This window comes from Lipomyces doorenjongii (assembly GCF_038497915.1).
Source record: "Lipomyces doorenjongii strain NRRL Y-27504 unplaced genomic scaffold V1508scaffold_10, whole genome shotgun sequence".
In the NCBI taxonomy this organism is placed as follows: Eukaryota; Fungi; Ascomycota; class Lipomycetes; order Lipomycetales; family Lipomycetaceae; genus Lipomyces; species Lipomyces doorenjongii.
The window spans coordinates 191,483-205,762 of record NW_027118077.1 but is presented as its reverse complement, the minus strand read 5'-3'; the positions used below and the strand labels follow the sequence as shown (position 1 = coordinate 205,762).

General features: G+C 47.7%; 4 protein-coding genes across 4 annotated transcripts; 1 reads left to right on the top strand and 3 right to left on the bottom strand.

Moving 5' to 3' along the window:
- Positions 1-654: 654 nt before the first annotated feature.
- V1508DRAFT_437908 (uncharacterized protein) lies at positions 655-5,525 on the bottom strand. The gene is made up of 6 exons (XM_066942157.1): positions 5,241-5,525; positions 5,035-5,184; positions 2,525-4,978; positions 1,277-2,467; positions 1,076-1,221; positions 655-1,021 (listed from the first exon to the last, which is right to left on the bottom strand). The coding sequence occupies exons 1-6, from the start codon at positions 5,412-5,414 to the stop codon at positions 814-816; spliced, it is 4,323 nt and encodes a 1,440-aa protein (XP_066797454.1). The 5' UTR covers positions 5,415-5,525; the 3' UTR covers positions 655-813.
- A 208-nt stretch (positions 5,526-5,733) lies between these two features.
- V1508DRAFT_412687 (MCM2/3/5 family-domain-containing protein) lies at positions 5,734-8,953 on the bottom strand. Its single transcript, XM_066939661.1, has 2 exons — positions 8,494-8,953; positions 5,734-8,444 (listed from the first exon to the last, which is right to left on the bottom strand). Exons 1-2 carry the CDS (start codon positions 8,859-8,861, stop codon positions 5,915-5,917), a joined length of 2,898 nt encoding a protein of 965 aa, XP_066797453.1. The 5' UTR covers positions 8,862-8,953; the 3' UTR covers positions 5,734-5,914.
- Positions 8,954-9,146: 193 nt separating this feature from the next.
- Positions 9,147-11,331, bottom strand: V1508DRAFT_412686 (uncharacterized protein). Its single transcript, XM_066939660.1, has one exon. It carries the CDS (start codon positions 11,082-11,084, stop codon positions 9,357-9,359), a length of 1,728 nt encoding a protein of 575 aa, XP_066797452.1. The 5' UTR covers positions 11,085-11,331; the 3' UTR covers positions 9,147-9,356.
- A 326-nt stretch (positions 11,332-11,657) lies between these two features.
- V1508DRAFT_20735 (uncharacterized protein) lies at positions 11,658-14,250 on the top strand. Its single transcript, XM_066936228.1, has 2 exons — positions 11,658-11,701; positions 11,788-14,250. Exon 2 carries the CDS (start codon positions 11,922-11,924, stop codon positions 13,911-13,913), a length of 1,992 nt encoding a protein of 663 aa, XP_066797451.1. The 5' UTR covers positions 11,658-11,701; positions 11,788-11,921; the 3' UTR covers positions 13,914-14,250.
- The last annotated feature ends 30 nt before the right edge of the window (positions 14,251-14,280 follow it).

The following is a 14,280-nucleotide window of genomic DNA, read 5'->3' as shown; positions in this document are numbered from 1 at the left end:
CGGAAAGAAGTACATTGTGTCCGCATCCACACTCGCCAAGTCGGCAAACCATGGTAAAGTTATATTTATTCCAGGACGCAATAGGTTAGCATTAACCGACTTTGCGGAGGACGAAACGCACAACACACAACCTGCTATGCGCGAGTCAGCTCAGACCACCAGCGAAGTGACCTCGACGTGCAATGCGAAGACCTCCGAAATTATCTCTAACGCTCAGATGGAATAGGAAAGGGTTACGAAGACTTCTGGAGAGAATCTACGCCGGCGCTGTCACAAGAGTGGTCATTGTATACAAGGACCGTCTCTGCAGGTTCTAGTGGATCTCTCAGAAGCATGGACTTCAACTCATGGATCTCAATAAGTTCTCAATACAAATCCATCCGCAAAGGATACGCGTCCTATGAATTCACAGAAGACCTTCGTGACTACCGTCTATTATAAGATTACGAATAAAGGAATTTCTGCGAATACGAATAACGAATACGACAAGGAAAACGTTATTCGTGTCCACCCTTACTGCTTAATTTTGCGGGAGTGTGAGTTGTTTGCTAGGTGTGACTGACGTTAAAGCACTCCGCGACTTCCGGACTTTCTCCTCCTCACGCCTCATGCATGATCGAGATCAGATCTGCAGTGTGCCAATGGCGCTCACTTCTAACGCTTCCATATATATTGCAAAAGAAATCATAGCCACTTTTGGAATTAGAATCTATTCAATTAACCTCAATATTTTTAATCACCAAGGCTCCATCTAAACACCAGAACAATAAATAATTTACGTAACAATCACGCCCAATTTTCATGCCATCCTGTTCACTCAACAGAAGTAGCTGCACATAAGTCCTCGAACAAATTTGGCTTCTGTCCAAAGTTCTCCCCTGATGTCATTCCTGTCCGCCGAACAAGCTGGAATGCCCCCGTACCGATCCGCATCGGCTGTCCGAGAATGATGCACTCACTGACACCCTCAATAAGATCTGTCTTCATATGGAATGCAGCGTCAAAGAGATGATCCGTAGTCCTAAAAACTCGTTAGAAACAGCATGTCCTTCTAAATGTACATACTACGACTTACTTCTCGAAGCTGGCGAGTTGCAATACACTGTCACGCATCTTAGCAAGACCGAAGCGCGTGATTCCGAGAACTTCACCCTTGTACGTCATAACGTCACCAAGCAACTGAATATGACGAGGATCAATGCTCATACCGTACTGCGACATCTGCTCAAGACATTAGCACACCTATCTATATCACTTTGTCGACCTTCCAACTCACCGTCTCAGCGATTTCGTCAATGATGCTAAATCTTGCTGCCTCAATACCGAGCGTCTGTCGCATCTCAAGGACGTGGTTTGTCTTGGTCTTGGTGCCAAGTACTCCATCAGTGTTCATCACTGAGCGAAGGCCGTAGCCTTCGGCTAACAGCTCCTTCTCCTTCTTGTTGTTGATATTGATGACGGCACGAGATACAGTGGATATACCGTGCACTACAATCTTAGGAAGGACACGCTGAAGATGTTGTAAGCGGTAGAACATATCAGAATCCGCAAGCGACTTCGCCTTCCTTCGATCTCTCTCTGCAATATCTGGAAGATACACACGAATGCGATCCTTACCGACAATCGAGACATCTTGCGGAGAAATTTTAAGCTTTGGTGCTTGCCAGATTGCTCTAGCCACATCCTCCACCTTGATTTCCAGCTGTAGATTCTCAATAGTCTTCATGTCCAGTCTTGCAGACAGATAAGCACGAGACTCTTGGTAGACATCTTCAATGTAAAATATGATATCTTCCAAATGAGTTTTCTCGATACGGCCCTTCACCATGCGCGCTGCGCGCTCATCGGCGCTGTTAACCAAAGTCGCCTTGATAATTGGTGTACTAATTGTCTTTGCCGCATTGATAATTTCCTTTATACGCGGCACTCCAAGCGTGACGTTCATAGACGCGACACCCGCAAAATGAAAAGTTTTCAATGTCATTTGTGTCCCAGGCTCACCAATCGACTGTGCACCGACAGCACCAACAGCAGTGCCCGGTTCGACCTTGGATTTCTCGTATTTCCTGAGACATTGCGACAAGAATTCACGTAGAGTTTCCTCGCTGATCTTAAGGATCTGATTAATAGCGACCACACCAGCAGCGGTGGCATCGTCATCCATATCGTCCTTCGCATCTTCAGCCTCAGTCTCAGAAAGCATTCTCCTGAGGTTTCGACGAACACGTAAGTCAGCAAGAGCAAAAGCTTTGGAATACACGAAATCGCGAACTGTCTGGTAGAACACGCGTTCCGACTCATATTCGTCGACGCACTCTAGACGTGATTCGTAACTACCGTCGTCCTTCCTCTCCATCGCACTCTCTGGCTGTGCAATGCGCTCCTCAAGAGGCTTCAGCACTTCGTTCGTAATACGGATTGCCTCATGCGGCAAGAGAGCACGAGCGTCATTATCAAACGTAATATTCTAGTACCTCAATTAGTGCCTAGTTCATAGTAATACATAAATATAGCGTCGCCATACCATAGCGTGACTCCATGTTCGCACAAAGTTCACCGGCTTCGCATCACCTTCCATATCAAGTGGATCAAGTCGATCACCACCATACTGGAACTGTACAATGCCGCTACTTGAATTGCGAACAGTTGAATCGTACTGCATCGACAAGTCCTCCAACGATTTCATCAATCGACGAGACATATACCCAGTCTCGGCAGTCTTGACCGCAGTATCGACCAAGCCTTCCCTTCCAGAAATTGCATGAAATAAAAATTCCGTTGGCGTCAATCCAGAGTAAAAAGAATTGCGAACGAAACCCTTTGAGAGCGGCTGCTTCGAATGCTTTGGGAAATGAGGCAGCGAACGGTCTTGGAAACCATTTGGGACACGCTTTCCTGAGATAATCTGCTGGCCTACACAAGCAACCATCTGAGACACATTAATTGTTGAACCTTTGGATCCGCAAGTCGCCATAATAAGCGGGGCGTTCGACTTTTCGAGTTCATTGATGCAAATTTCTCCGACCTCCTCTCGCACTTTAGAGAGAATACCGGAAATATCCATCTCCAGAGTCTCCTCCTCGTTGCAACCTGGCTTCGTCTCAAGATTTCCTTCCTTCAGTCTGACAATCAAGTCTTCGCATGCGGAATATGCCTTCTCTACCAAAACATCCTTCTTGCTGTTCAAGACATTACCCGGAGTAACGTCATTAATACCAATTGAAAATCCTCTGTTGCCTAAAAACCGAGCACAAAGCTTGGCCATCCTGCTCATTGCCATGATTGCCTCATCCGGACCGTAATCCCTCAAAATCACATAGAATACTGATGATTTCTTTCCATCTCCGAATGTGCTCTTGTCCATGGAACCGCACATAACCTGACTTCCGCGAATAACAAGATACCCATCGTTCGGTGACATGTCTGGAGGATATCCATGCGCCGGCGCCTGATAGGTCTTATTTTTTGCGTCCAAGTTGATGACCACATTAGATTCCTTGTTGGGTTTTATCAAGGCACTGAAAACCTGCTTTCCAGTCCACAAGTAAACTGGCTTCATGATTGCCGGCGGAGGCAAATCGAACTGAATATCGCCATCCGACATCATGGCGCAGAGCATGCAGAACTGCGCACGGTCAAAAAAAGCGTCTTTCCGTGAAATCAAGAATGAGCCCGTAATGAAGTCCTGGGTAGCTGCAATAATAGGCTCGCCGTTTCGTGGAGTGATCAAGTTGTTCTTGACACCCATTAAGTTCATAGCTTCGCTTCGCGCTTCTTCGGTTTGTGGGACGTGTAAATTCATCTCGTCACCGTCGAAATCAGCGTTGTAAGGTGTACACACACATTCATTAAGTCGAAACGTTCGCCATGGTCTGATTTTCGCGAAGTGAGACAAAATACTGAGCCTGTGGAGTGAAGGCTGACGATTAAAGAGTACAATATCACCGTCTTCAAGATGGCGCTCAACGATATCACCTTCTTGAAGTTGATCCGCCATCATTGTTCGGTTTCCGTACTTCAGATATCGCTTGCCAGTTTCGTTTACCTTGACCAGATAGTTCGCACCAGGATGTACGTCCGGACCATTCATGATACGATTCTTCAATTTCTCTTTGTTGTAACGATTGACTGTCTCTGGATATGTCAAAATCTTTGCAACGCGGTCGGGAACCGCGACTTCGTTAATCTTCAAATTCGGGTCAGGGGAGATTACGGTACGGCCCGAGAAGTCAACGCGTTTTCCAGAAAGATTTCCACGGAAACGACCCTGTTTACCCTTCAAACGTTGACAAAGACCACGAATGGGCTTAGCTGGCGCGCCTGGACCGGATGTTCCAGGTGTATCACTGTTGATATACATTGCCACACAAAGTTGCAGATAATCCCACTGTTCCATCAGATTCACAATCGTCATTCCTTTATCCAGACCGGATTTGATCAGTGAACTAGTCCAAACAATATCAGTGAGCTTGACTGTGAGATCGTCTTCGTTACTGGCATTGTCCTGCTGCACGGATGGCCGAATACACACTGGTGGTGCAGGGATAAATTGCCAAATAAACATTTCTGGTCGCCCTTCCTGAGGATCCATACCTAGCAACTCGCAATCTGATGGTAAGATACGCTTGAACAGGTTAAGCACCTTAAGAGGATTCAAATCATCCATTGCCTTCTTTTGAAACTTTTCTAAATCGGGAATAAAGGCCTTCGCCGACTCGAACGATTTATCAAATTCAACTTTCTCGTCAACAATCTGTTTGCCACTCCATCGAAATTTGTCGTGAATTATTTTCAGGGGTCCTGCTTTTTTAACCACACCGTTAATGGAGTTACAGTGCAGACACTTTCGTTGCTTTCGGCATTGTTCGTTGACTTTCTTGAAGATTTGCATGCGTCGAAGGTTATCAATTCCAGGTCGACGTAGTTCATGGAGAAACCGTTGCCGCGTGGTATCATCGAGCAGAATCGCTGCGCAGTCCTGCAATAGAATGTTAGTAACAGTGCGACATGTACCACTGCCCTCCAGTACGATACCTTGCAAATATTCTGCAAAATTGAGATAACGCTTTTAAAGTACCCAACGTGGAACACCGGAAGTGCTAACCGAATATGACCGAAATGCCCTTGACAGGTCGCAAGTTTGCCATGACAAGTCTGACACTCGCTAGAATTATTCGAAATTCCCTGTGTGTGCGTTAGTCTCATCTCGCACGATTTAAACCTTTCAAATCACAATATACCATTCGCCTATCAAGTGCCCCGTGGTCCTTCGGCAACCGTCCTTGCTCAAGATCGAACAGTTCACGAGTATACACTTCGATCTCGGCCTGATGAACAATATCCTTCGGAGATAGCACACCAAAGTGCACAGCCGTAATCCGCTTGGGCGGCGTGTCCACGACAGTTTCCTTCATACCGAAGCCGACTTCGATTTCCACTGGTATTGACCGGTTGGACACACTACTGCGTCAGGAAAGACTCCGCGTAAAGTCGAGCCGAAGAGTTTCAGGCAGGTGTATGGTTAGGCAATCCAAAAATTAGTCGCGCAAAAAGATTGGGGACTGAGGTGCGGCTTGGATGTGCGCGAGCCCCCGATATTAGGTGTGCGCTAAGCCTATTAAGGCAGGTGAGCTTCTGTAAGGAGCTAGATTTGTTATGATGAGGACTCTTCAAGTTTTGTTAGCGAGATATTAATTTGGCTTCTTCAAACCTACCAGCCATCTTTTTAGGAGCGACTAATACGAAAACATAATATAATGTATGATACTTTTAACCAGTTAAACCAATATACAATCATTAAATCATACACAGCATAAATTAAGGCCGCAAATTCTCTGAGATCGACTGGCTAGATTAAACGAATATTATAGCAACCCATACCATTACAATACATAAAATAAACTACGGAACATAACTAAGCAGTTCCCATCCGCCTAATCATTCTTCTCATTCCGTCTCCCACCACACTAACCAGCCCCTCCGTGTCCAGACTCCGAATTGCGTCTCCAAAGTCCAAATTCTCAATATGCTCTGAGGCCTGCTCATTCATGTGCTTCAGTAAGTCAGCATATCGCACGGCACCGCCTGTGGCGACAGTCATCTGCTCAATCGCGCGCAATATTTCGCGCCGGAGATCAGACCGCATTCGGCGCTGCGCGGCGGACGTACCAGTCTGGATGAGATCCATGTCAATACGGCCGGTAACGGGGTCCGTGGCATAGTCTTTGATGGCTGACCTAATAAGGCGAACTGCCTCCTGAACGTCATCGGTCGTAACTACCTGAGACAAACGCATACGGGCGTGGGCTTCGGAGAGTCGGATCATACTCTCGAGTTGACGAGTTGTGGCTGTAATTCGCTTTTCAGAGGCACGAACGTCTTCTCCAAGCTTTCGGAGGTCGACATAAGCCTTAACAAGCTCGTCCTTCGCAGGAGGAGTAATGACTGGATGAATATTTTGACGAGCGTACGAGATGTATAAGGTCAGGAACTCAATCGGCAGAATTTCATATGGGGAACCGGTCTCTGGCGTGTCCTCGAGATACAATCCAGCTAAATGCCGAGCGAGTCGTCGATCAGTCTGCTCGTCTACTTTGTCCAGTATGAGATACACCAAGTCAAATCGAGAAAGCAGGGTTGGTGGAAGATCAATGTTCTGCGGAACCGGCAAGTTGGGATCATACTTTGAGCCGATCGGGTTCGCAGAAGCGAGAATCGACGTGCGCGCATTCAGCGTCGTGATAATACCGGCCTTTGCAATAGAAACTGTCTGCTGCTCCATGACTTCGTGAAGAACCGACCGCGTAGCGTCCGACATCTTGTCGAACTCATCAATGCAGCAAATACCACCATCCGAAAGAACAAGAGCACCACTCTCAAGGACAAGTTGTCTGGTGTCCTGATCTCGCGTAACATAAGCAGTCAAACCTACGGCAGAACTACCTTTGCCAGAAGTATACACGCCACGAGGAGCAATTTTGTGAACATATTGTAGCAGTTGAGACTTGGAAGTTGAAGGATCACCACACAATAGTACATTGATATCTCCGCGGTATCGTGGCGATCCGCTCTTCTCAAAGGTCTTGTTGGTGCCTCCAAAAAGCTGAAGCAAAACACCCTTCTTGACGTCGTCCATCTCATAAATTGATGGCGCAAGTGAGCGGGAAAGAAGATCATACAAGTCGTCTCGCATAGCCATGGTTCTGATCTTCGTAATATCCTCATCCGTTATCTTGCGGGTTTCCTCGACATCGGTATTTGTGCTCGTCTGTGTAGAAACCTGTTCCGCAAATTCTCCCTCCAGAGTCAGTGTAGACAAATCAAGGCCAAGGCGACGTTTATCAACCTTCTGAATATGAACAACATCGACGTAAGTTTTGAACAAACTCTTGATGGTGCGCATCCGGGGGTTGACGCGAACAGGAACTGATCTGAAAATTCCAGTTATTTCTACTCGATCGCCTGCCTTTGTAGCGTCGACCAATTCGTCGTAAACACAGAGAGCCACAGAATGTGGCGTCTGTCCGTCTGGAACAGCATCCGGCGTCTCTTGTAGCTTGATAACCTGTTTATCGGCGTACTCGCATCGGTTATGAACCAGTTGCATGGAATTTTTGGTTTTACAGACCTGTCGCGGACAACTGGTAGGCTCGGCGACCACACCTCTATCAATATCAACGATAACAATGTGTGAGCACTTAGTGCATCTGAAAAAGGCTGATTTCATATCGGGAATAATTGGTGTGCTGCGAAGAACCAAGCCCTTAATGGATATCAGCTTATCTATATCTCCAGGATTTAACTCTCGCAATCCCTTCTTGCATCCGTCTTCCTCACGTAAGCCGTACGGTCGGACTTTGTACACCGTCCGTGTTTCGTGAGCGGCAATCTCTGCCTGCGAGAGACTCATGCTAGTAAGCATCTCAATCGCGCAATCCCGAATTGCCTGGTCCATGACTGGAATCAACTCTTGAGGATATCGAATTAAGTTGTAGTAAAGGCTGCGAGCCGGCGGATACGCTCTTAGGTCCTGAACGTCAAGATTGAGATTCGTGACTCCAAGCTGGTACATTTCCCGAAGCATGTCGACGTAGACGAGCTCCTCACCCTCCCCTGGATGCACAATAATTCCATCTTGGACAAGACGATATTTCCGGCGGAATCCTTGAAGAAACCCTTGAAACTGGTTTGTACTTTCAGTGAGGGAGACGTTGGTGCCCCAGACGACTCTGTAAGGAACCGCTGCAGCATCAGATGGAACGTTATCGTTGGCGGAAAATGTTGCGGCGTTAGATGACGACGAAGGCACTGACGGGTCCGACGAGGGATTGGCCCCAGGGACACTCCGCCTAGAGCGATGAAGAGGTGTAGAAAATATTCCAGAGGAATGGATATCACCACGGCGACGAGAGTGACGAGGAGTAGATGATGTCAAATGGTGAGATCTGTCCGTTAATATTTCTCTTTCTTCTCATGATGATTGTCCTTACATACAATTCAGATTGCAAGCCCCCAGATTGCAAACGACTACGGCCGGCGCTGCTGCTTCTTACTCGAATGGGTGATGAAGACGATGAATACCTCAAAGGTGAAGAAACGTCGTCGAGACGACCTCGACGTGAGGTATCTGCAGGGACGGTCATAGCCACACGAGGAGTCATCAGATCATCGTCTCCATCCTCCGAACGGTGATCAGCACGAGAACGAGCCGGTCCTGCAGATGGTGATGACGAGTAGAACAGTGGAGAAGAGGCCATAGCAGCAGTTGAACGGCGGGTGGCTCGGGGAGTCGCGCGTGCGGAATGTGACGACTGCAGCGGTGGAGACGACGCCGGAGGCGAAGACCTTGCTGGCGACGACATCGGCGAGGCAGATCGACGTGATTGTGAAAAATTGGAGTCAGCGCAAAGGAAGAGATGTAACAATGAAAGGCGGTGGAGATGTCGTGCTACTTGATGGTGAGTAAAGGAGGTGGAGCGCAGGGATGAGACGCGACTTTGCACGCAGTGACCTCCGCGTAAATTTCAGCATGACGCGTCCTGTTCGCGTCTCAATTGAATTTACAATTCGGGAAGTTTAATTGACGAGAATCGAAGTCTCAATTCGTAAAATTTCACCCATGCAAGACAGGAAAGTCAATATAGAGGTTCCAAAATAACCAGTTATCATTTTAAATAAGTTTCGAAACATGCAAAATTCCCAAACGATTGAAGATCCAAAATCACCAGTACAAAACTCGATCCGGCCGATGCAAAACAGTGATCACAAAATACACGATCCAAACTCCATTCGTAACCAATTCCGTATACACAAAACTACTAGCATTTCTTCTCGAATGTCCTCCTATTCTTACAATTTCACTTGCTTATAGAACTTCCCTGACTGGCTCGACTTCCCTGACTAGCTCGACTTCCCTGACTGGCTCGGCTTCCCTGACTGGCTCGACTTCCCTGACTAACTCGACTTCCTTGACTGGCTCGACTTCCCTGACTTCCTCGGCCCTTGCGCCCGAAAAACCAAGAGCTCGATCCCGATCCACTACTAGAACTAGATTCTTTCCGATGCGGCGTAGCAAGCGGCTCGCCAACAGAATCTGAGCCGTCTTCTTTTCCAGGGGTCACTAACTTGACGCCCATACTTGTCAACACATAATACGAAGAGTTCGGACTGTCCCCATATGGAGCCTGCGCCTTGCTGGATTTGGCAGTGGTGCTAGTGTAGGTTGATGCTGACTCAGAATTCGATCGAGAGACCGCCGCTATGTCTCCAGCATTTGACCCCATGTCGGGAGTATCCGATTGCGCCCTTTGCTTGGAAGAAAATCTGAGATGCTTCGGCTTCGACTTCAGTTTTCCACCCGACTGTGATTTGCTCTTAAGGGAATTTGGAGATAATGGTTCGACACCTGGAGAACTAGATAGAAGAGATATGGACCCTGACGTGCTTGTTGCAGTCGTTCCTGACGTGGTAACGGATGAAAACGACTGTTGCCCTGGAGCACGTCTTGAGTACGTCATTAAATATCCAGATGAAGAGGGTATATTCGAAGCTGTGGCGTGCATCTTGTACGGTCTTTTCCGCGCCGGTGCGATTATTTTCGTCGCGGTGAGGGTTGGATCAGCGATTAATGATTCCATTTCAGAAATTGGTTCATATTCGTCTTTCAAAAGACCTTCCTCTGATTGAAGGCTAGTAGGAGATATCGGCCCGGTCTTAGCGACAAGCGACGACAATGGAGTGGTAGTCGATATCGACGAGGTAGGGCCATGAAAGTCGATAGCCCTGAACTGAATACTTGGTAGAGTTGGCCTACGCTTCTTCGATGGCTGTAGCCTGTGATACACTATGCTAGGACTGGGTGCCGGTATAAAAAACCATTCTCTGATATCACTGGAATCCTCGACATCGCCATTCCAATTTTCCACATCTTCCATAGATGGCTCACTCGTGGTTGTTGACACAGACGCCGATCGCTCTGAGAGGTATCGTGATGCAGGCGCCCGCGTGGAGACTAATAGCTCCAATGTCTCAATTTCCTGCATAGCTCTCTTATAATCGACAGTTTCCGATGGCTTCGGAATTGCTATATCCGATAGCATTTTCGAAAAGGAACTTGTAGAGCTTCGCGGTAGTGGTGGCAGGGGAATTCCAGGACCCTCATTTCGATCTCCGGTAGCATCGGGCCCAGGCGAGAACACATGTGGCGCCGTAAGAGACGAATCTTGTGTGCACACGGCGAAGAGGTCAGTACTTAATATAGAAGCATGACAGGGACTTGATGATAATGGAGTCGATGGTGACGACGATGATGGCTCCTCGGGGACGACCCCGAGTCGCTGTTGAGGATGTATCCGTTGCAGATCACTTTTGGGTAGCGGAGCCGAGGAAATCTGATGCGATGTTTTAGGCAGATACTTTTGAGGAGGATCCGAATATGCAAAGAGGCGGACGAAAGTCCTCAGAAATAGCTCGACGTCGGATATCGGCGGCGCAGGGATGTCGTAGACGGAACGATGGCATATGCAAGCAGCAGGAGTGGGCTGAGGTTGTGGGGGCAGCCCGGGAGACATTACTGTAGACGTCATGGGGCCCACTCTTAAGAACTGTGGCAGAAACACATGTAGAAATTGCAAAGAGCTCCACGATGGATGGATGTATACCTGCGCAGGAGAGTGGAGTGTGGGTTGTGGAGAAGCAGAAGAGTCGTCGTCGTTAGCGGGCGAGATGTGAAGTTGAAATCAGCGTTTTCAAAAGCGGGGGTGTGGAGTGCGATGACAGGAAAAGAAGATTTGACTCGCGTGGCCGGCATTCGAAGTTAGTTTTGTGCTGTACCTGTAAACTTCCTCCTCTCCCAATCCCTGAAAATTCTCGCCCTCTCGTCCGCAATAGTGACGTCCTACACAGCTTTGATCATTTCCCCTCAAGTTCACTAGACTACAGTTTATGGCGCCATACTTTGCTTGCCCATTTTATTCATTAGTGGGTATAATTATTTGGCTCGTTTTCACAGTATGATCGATGATTACATCTAGCACTGTTATGATCGACAATTACTTCTCGAACCGTTGCGCATCTATCCAGCATATTTCGTTGTTTTTGTCTGTCATATTTCTGGCATGCCTTCCATCCGGTCTAAATTTGGTGCTAGACACAAATGTGAGACGGGTACAAGAGCCTTACACAGTGCATGTGGCTTTGACGGGTACAATCCCCTCCGTTGTTGTCATTTCCCTACACGTCATGTCTGGGAGTTAGCAAGTGGACCAGGAACTAATCCTCAGCCTAAAGGAGTGTTTCCATGCGTTACATCTTCACCGGTTGCCGAATAATTATTGTAGCTCATTGCTTCTGGCCCTTGTATTACGGCTCTGGAGGGATTTTTTACAAGTGGCAGCAGACTAACGCTTATCGTCAAGTTCGAAATGGGGATTCATCAGAAGCTAGCCTCGTTTTACAACAAGCAAGTCTCCAGCCCGTCAGCTTCCCAGCTGGTACCATCGCGTCGTCGAAGCCCCTTGCCTAAAGATTCCTCCTCGTCAGCCTCGTCTTATTCATCGTCGCCGTCGTCTTCTGACTCTGATGATTCCAGGAATGCGCGAGCCAGCGATTACTCTGCGATCCGAGCCGATGACCGTCCTCGTCGCTCTCGGAGCCATGACGATAATAAGTATCCTCGGATTGGCTACTTCCATCCGCAGTCAAATTTTATTCGGGCACGCTTTCCTACGCCGCGCGGACCGCAGCCGAAGATTGAGGCTTTCACATCCACCGCCGGACAGGCTGGACAATTGTCTGCCCTTTCTAGTAGCCCCGTGCGTCCTTTTCCAGCGGTTCGCTTGTCCAAGCCAGTGAAAGAGAGTAGCTCGGATAGTCAGGATGGACTTCATGGTACCATAAAGAGCGTGCTCACGTTTGGTTACAGTAAACGGCGTCGCTATCGCCGTGCTGGCGATGAGGCGAAGGGCTCGCGCGCTCCCATGCTGCCTCCGATAAGGTTTTTTTCAGGCGGGTCGCTAAACATTCCAGACAACATCGGTAATGAAGAGGAGATGAAAGGAGAAGACCCAAAGCTTGAACAGGTATCTGTTGCTACCAAGATACCACAGGAGAAGCAATCAGAAGAGATGGATACCACGCAGGACGATGACTTCGACACGGAGGAAGCGATTGCAAGGCTCAACATTATTGTTGCGGGCTCCGTTGCCGAAGCGAGCGCTGCACAAAAATCTGATGATGTGCCAACTTTGTGGCGTAGATTATCGCAAAAAGGACGGGCTTCTCCGCAGCCTAATAGCGAACCACCTGTGAAGTTTAATCTTCCCAGTCCAACAATGCTAAACACTTATGATCAGACTTCAGGGTTTGTGAATATACCCGTGGCAAGTTCTGAGGGTAGTAGAGCTGACCATAATACGAATACCATCTTGCTCAGTACTGTCAGTCATGATATCTCAGATGACGATTTCCTGATCGAATCGCCAAAATTGAAGGTTTCAAAACTGGAAAGCGGCAATCCACGCATTTCACCATCCAGAAAATTGTCGCATGTGAGCACCATATTTCATTGCGCATCGGAGACTATCCGAGGGAGAGCATGTCATCGGCAGCATGGCTTGGGAAATAATGGTGTCCATCTTGGCATTGGTAATGGTAATGTCGATACTGGCGCTGCGACCAGTGAGATCGATGATATAGCAGGTACAAGAGCGCTGGGAAATTCTGAACCTATCATATCATCAAGTAAACTCTCTGGACCATCTGGAAGTCTCAGAAGCCGCGACAAAGGTGTGGATAGTGAAGATGCTTCTTTTTTTCGAAGGCTGAAATCGAGGGTGCGGGCATTTGTTGCTTCACGCTCACAGCGGACATCGATACGGACAATAAAACCAGATGTGCCTGTTACTGTGCAAATTGAGCAATTATGTAGTACAATCGACAACAAAAGGGTGGAATCCAAGTATGTCGATGTGGAATCCAAATCAGCTTGTGAGACAAGGGATGATAAGCTGAAGGATAAAGACACAGCTCCTGGCACCACCAATCAGGGACGAGTTGTCGACGCGCCGGTGGTCGACACATCTGATCTGTCACCTTCCCATTGGGATCAGATGACACAGGGGACGCAGACCACATTTGTGTCCAGTCCAACTTCTCCAGTAGATCTAGAGTCTTCGAAGAAATCCGGAACCGTGCGATTCAATAATTTGGTCGAAATCATGGGCGAAGAAGACAGTTTTGTGATTGTCGAGACTCCGATCATGCGAAGCCCTACGAGGGATGATCCGACGCTGCCAGTAGAAGTAGTATCTGCACAGCCAAGCTCGCCTATATCCAGTGCTAATGATCCGTTTTGTTCACCAATTGTCACTACTAGTGAGTCTGGATCGACTCTAGGCAGTCCCAGGTTGTTGTAGGCAAATCTGAAATGTGAACAGTAACTTCTTGAGTCTAGGGTACTTTATAATTGTTAGTAAGACATCAAATCGGATCAACAATGAGGGTAGCCTTCGTCTTAAGGTATATGATGTATTGTTATCCACGATAGATGTGGATATATCGCTGCGACTTCTTGTATTCTGCTCTACATATAATAGAATTAAATTAAATCATATGGGGAGTTAGTGTTACGTGCGAGATCACCAGTATGTTCGTGAACCAATAAAAGAGGATCGCGCGGCCGCAGAACCAAATATGAATCCTAGCCTGAACAGAAAATCTACGATTGATGATTGGTTTGCCGCGCTTCTAGTTGGTAGGTTTTTGATTTTGATTCGCTGCCGG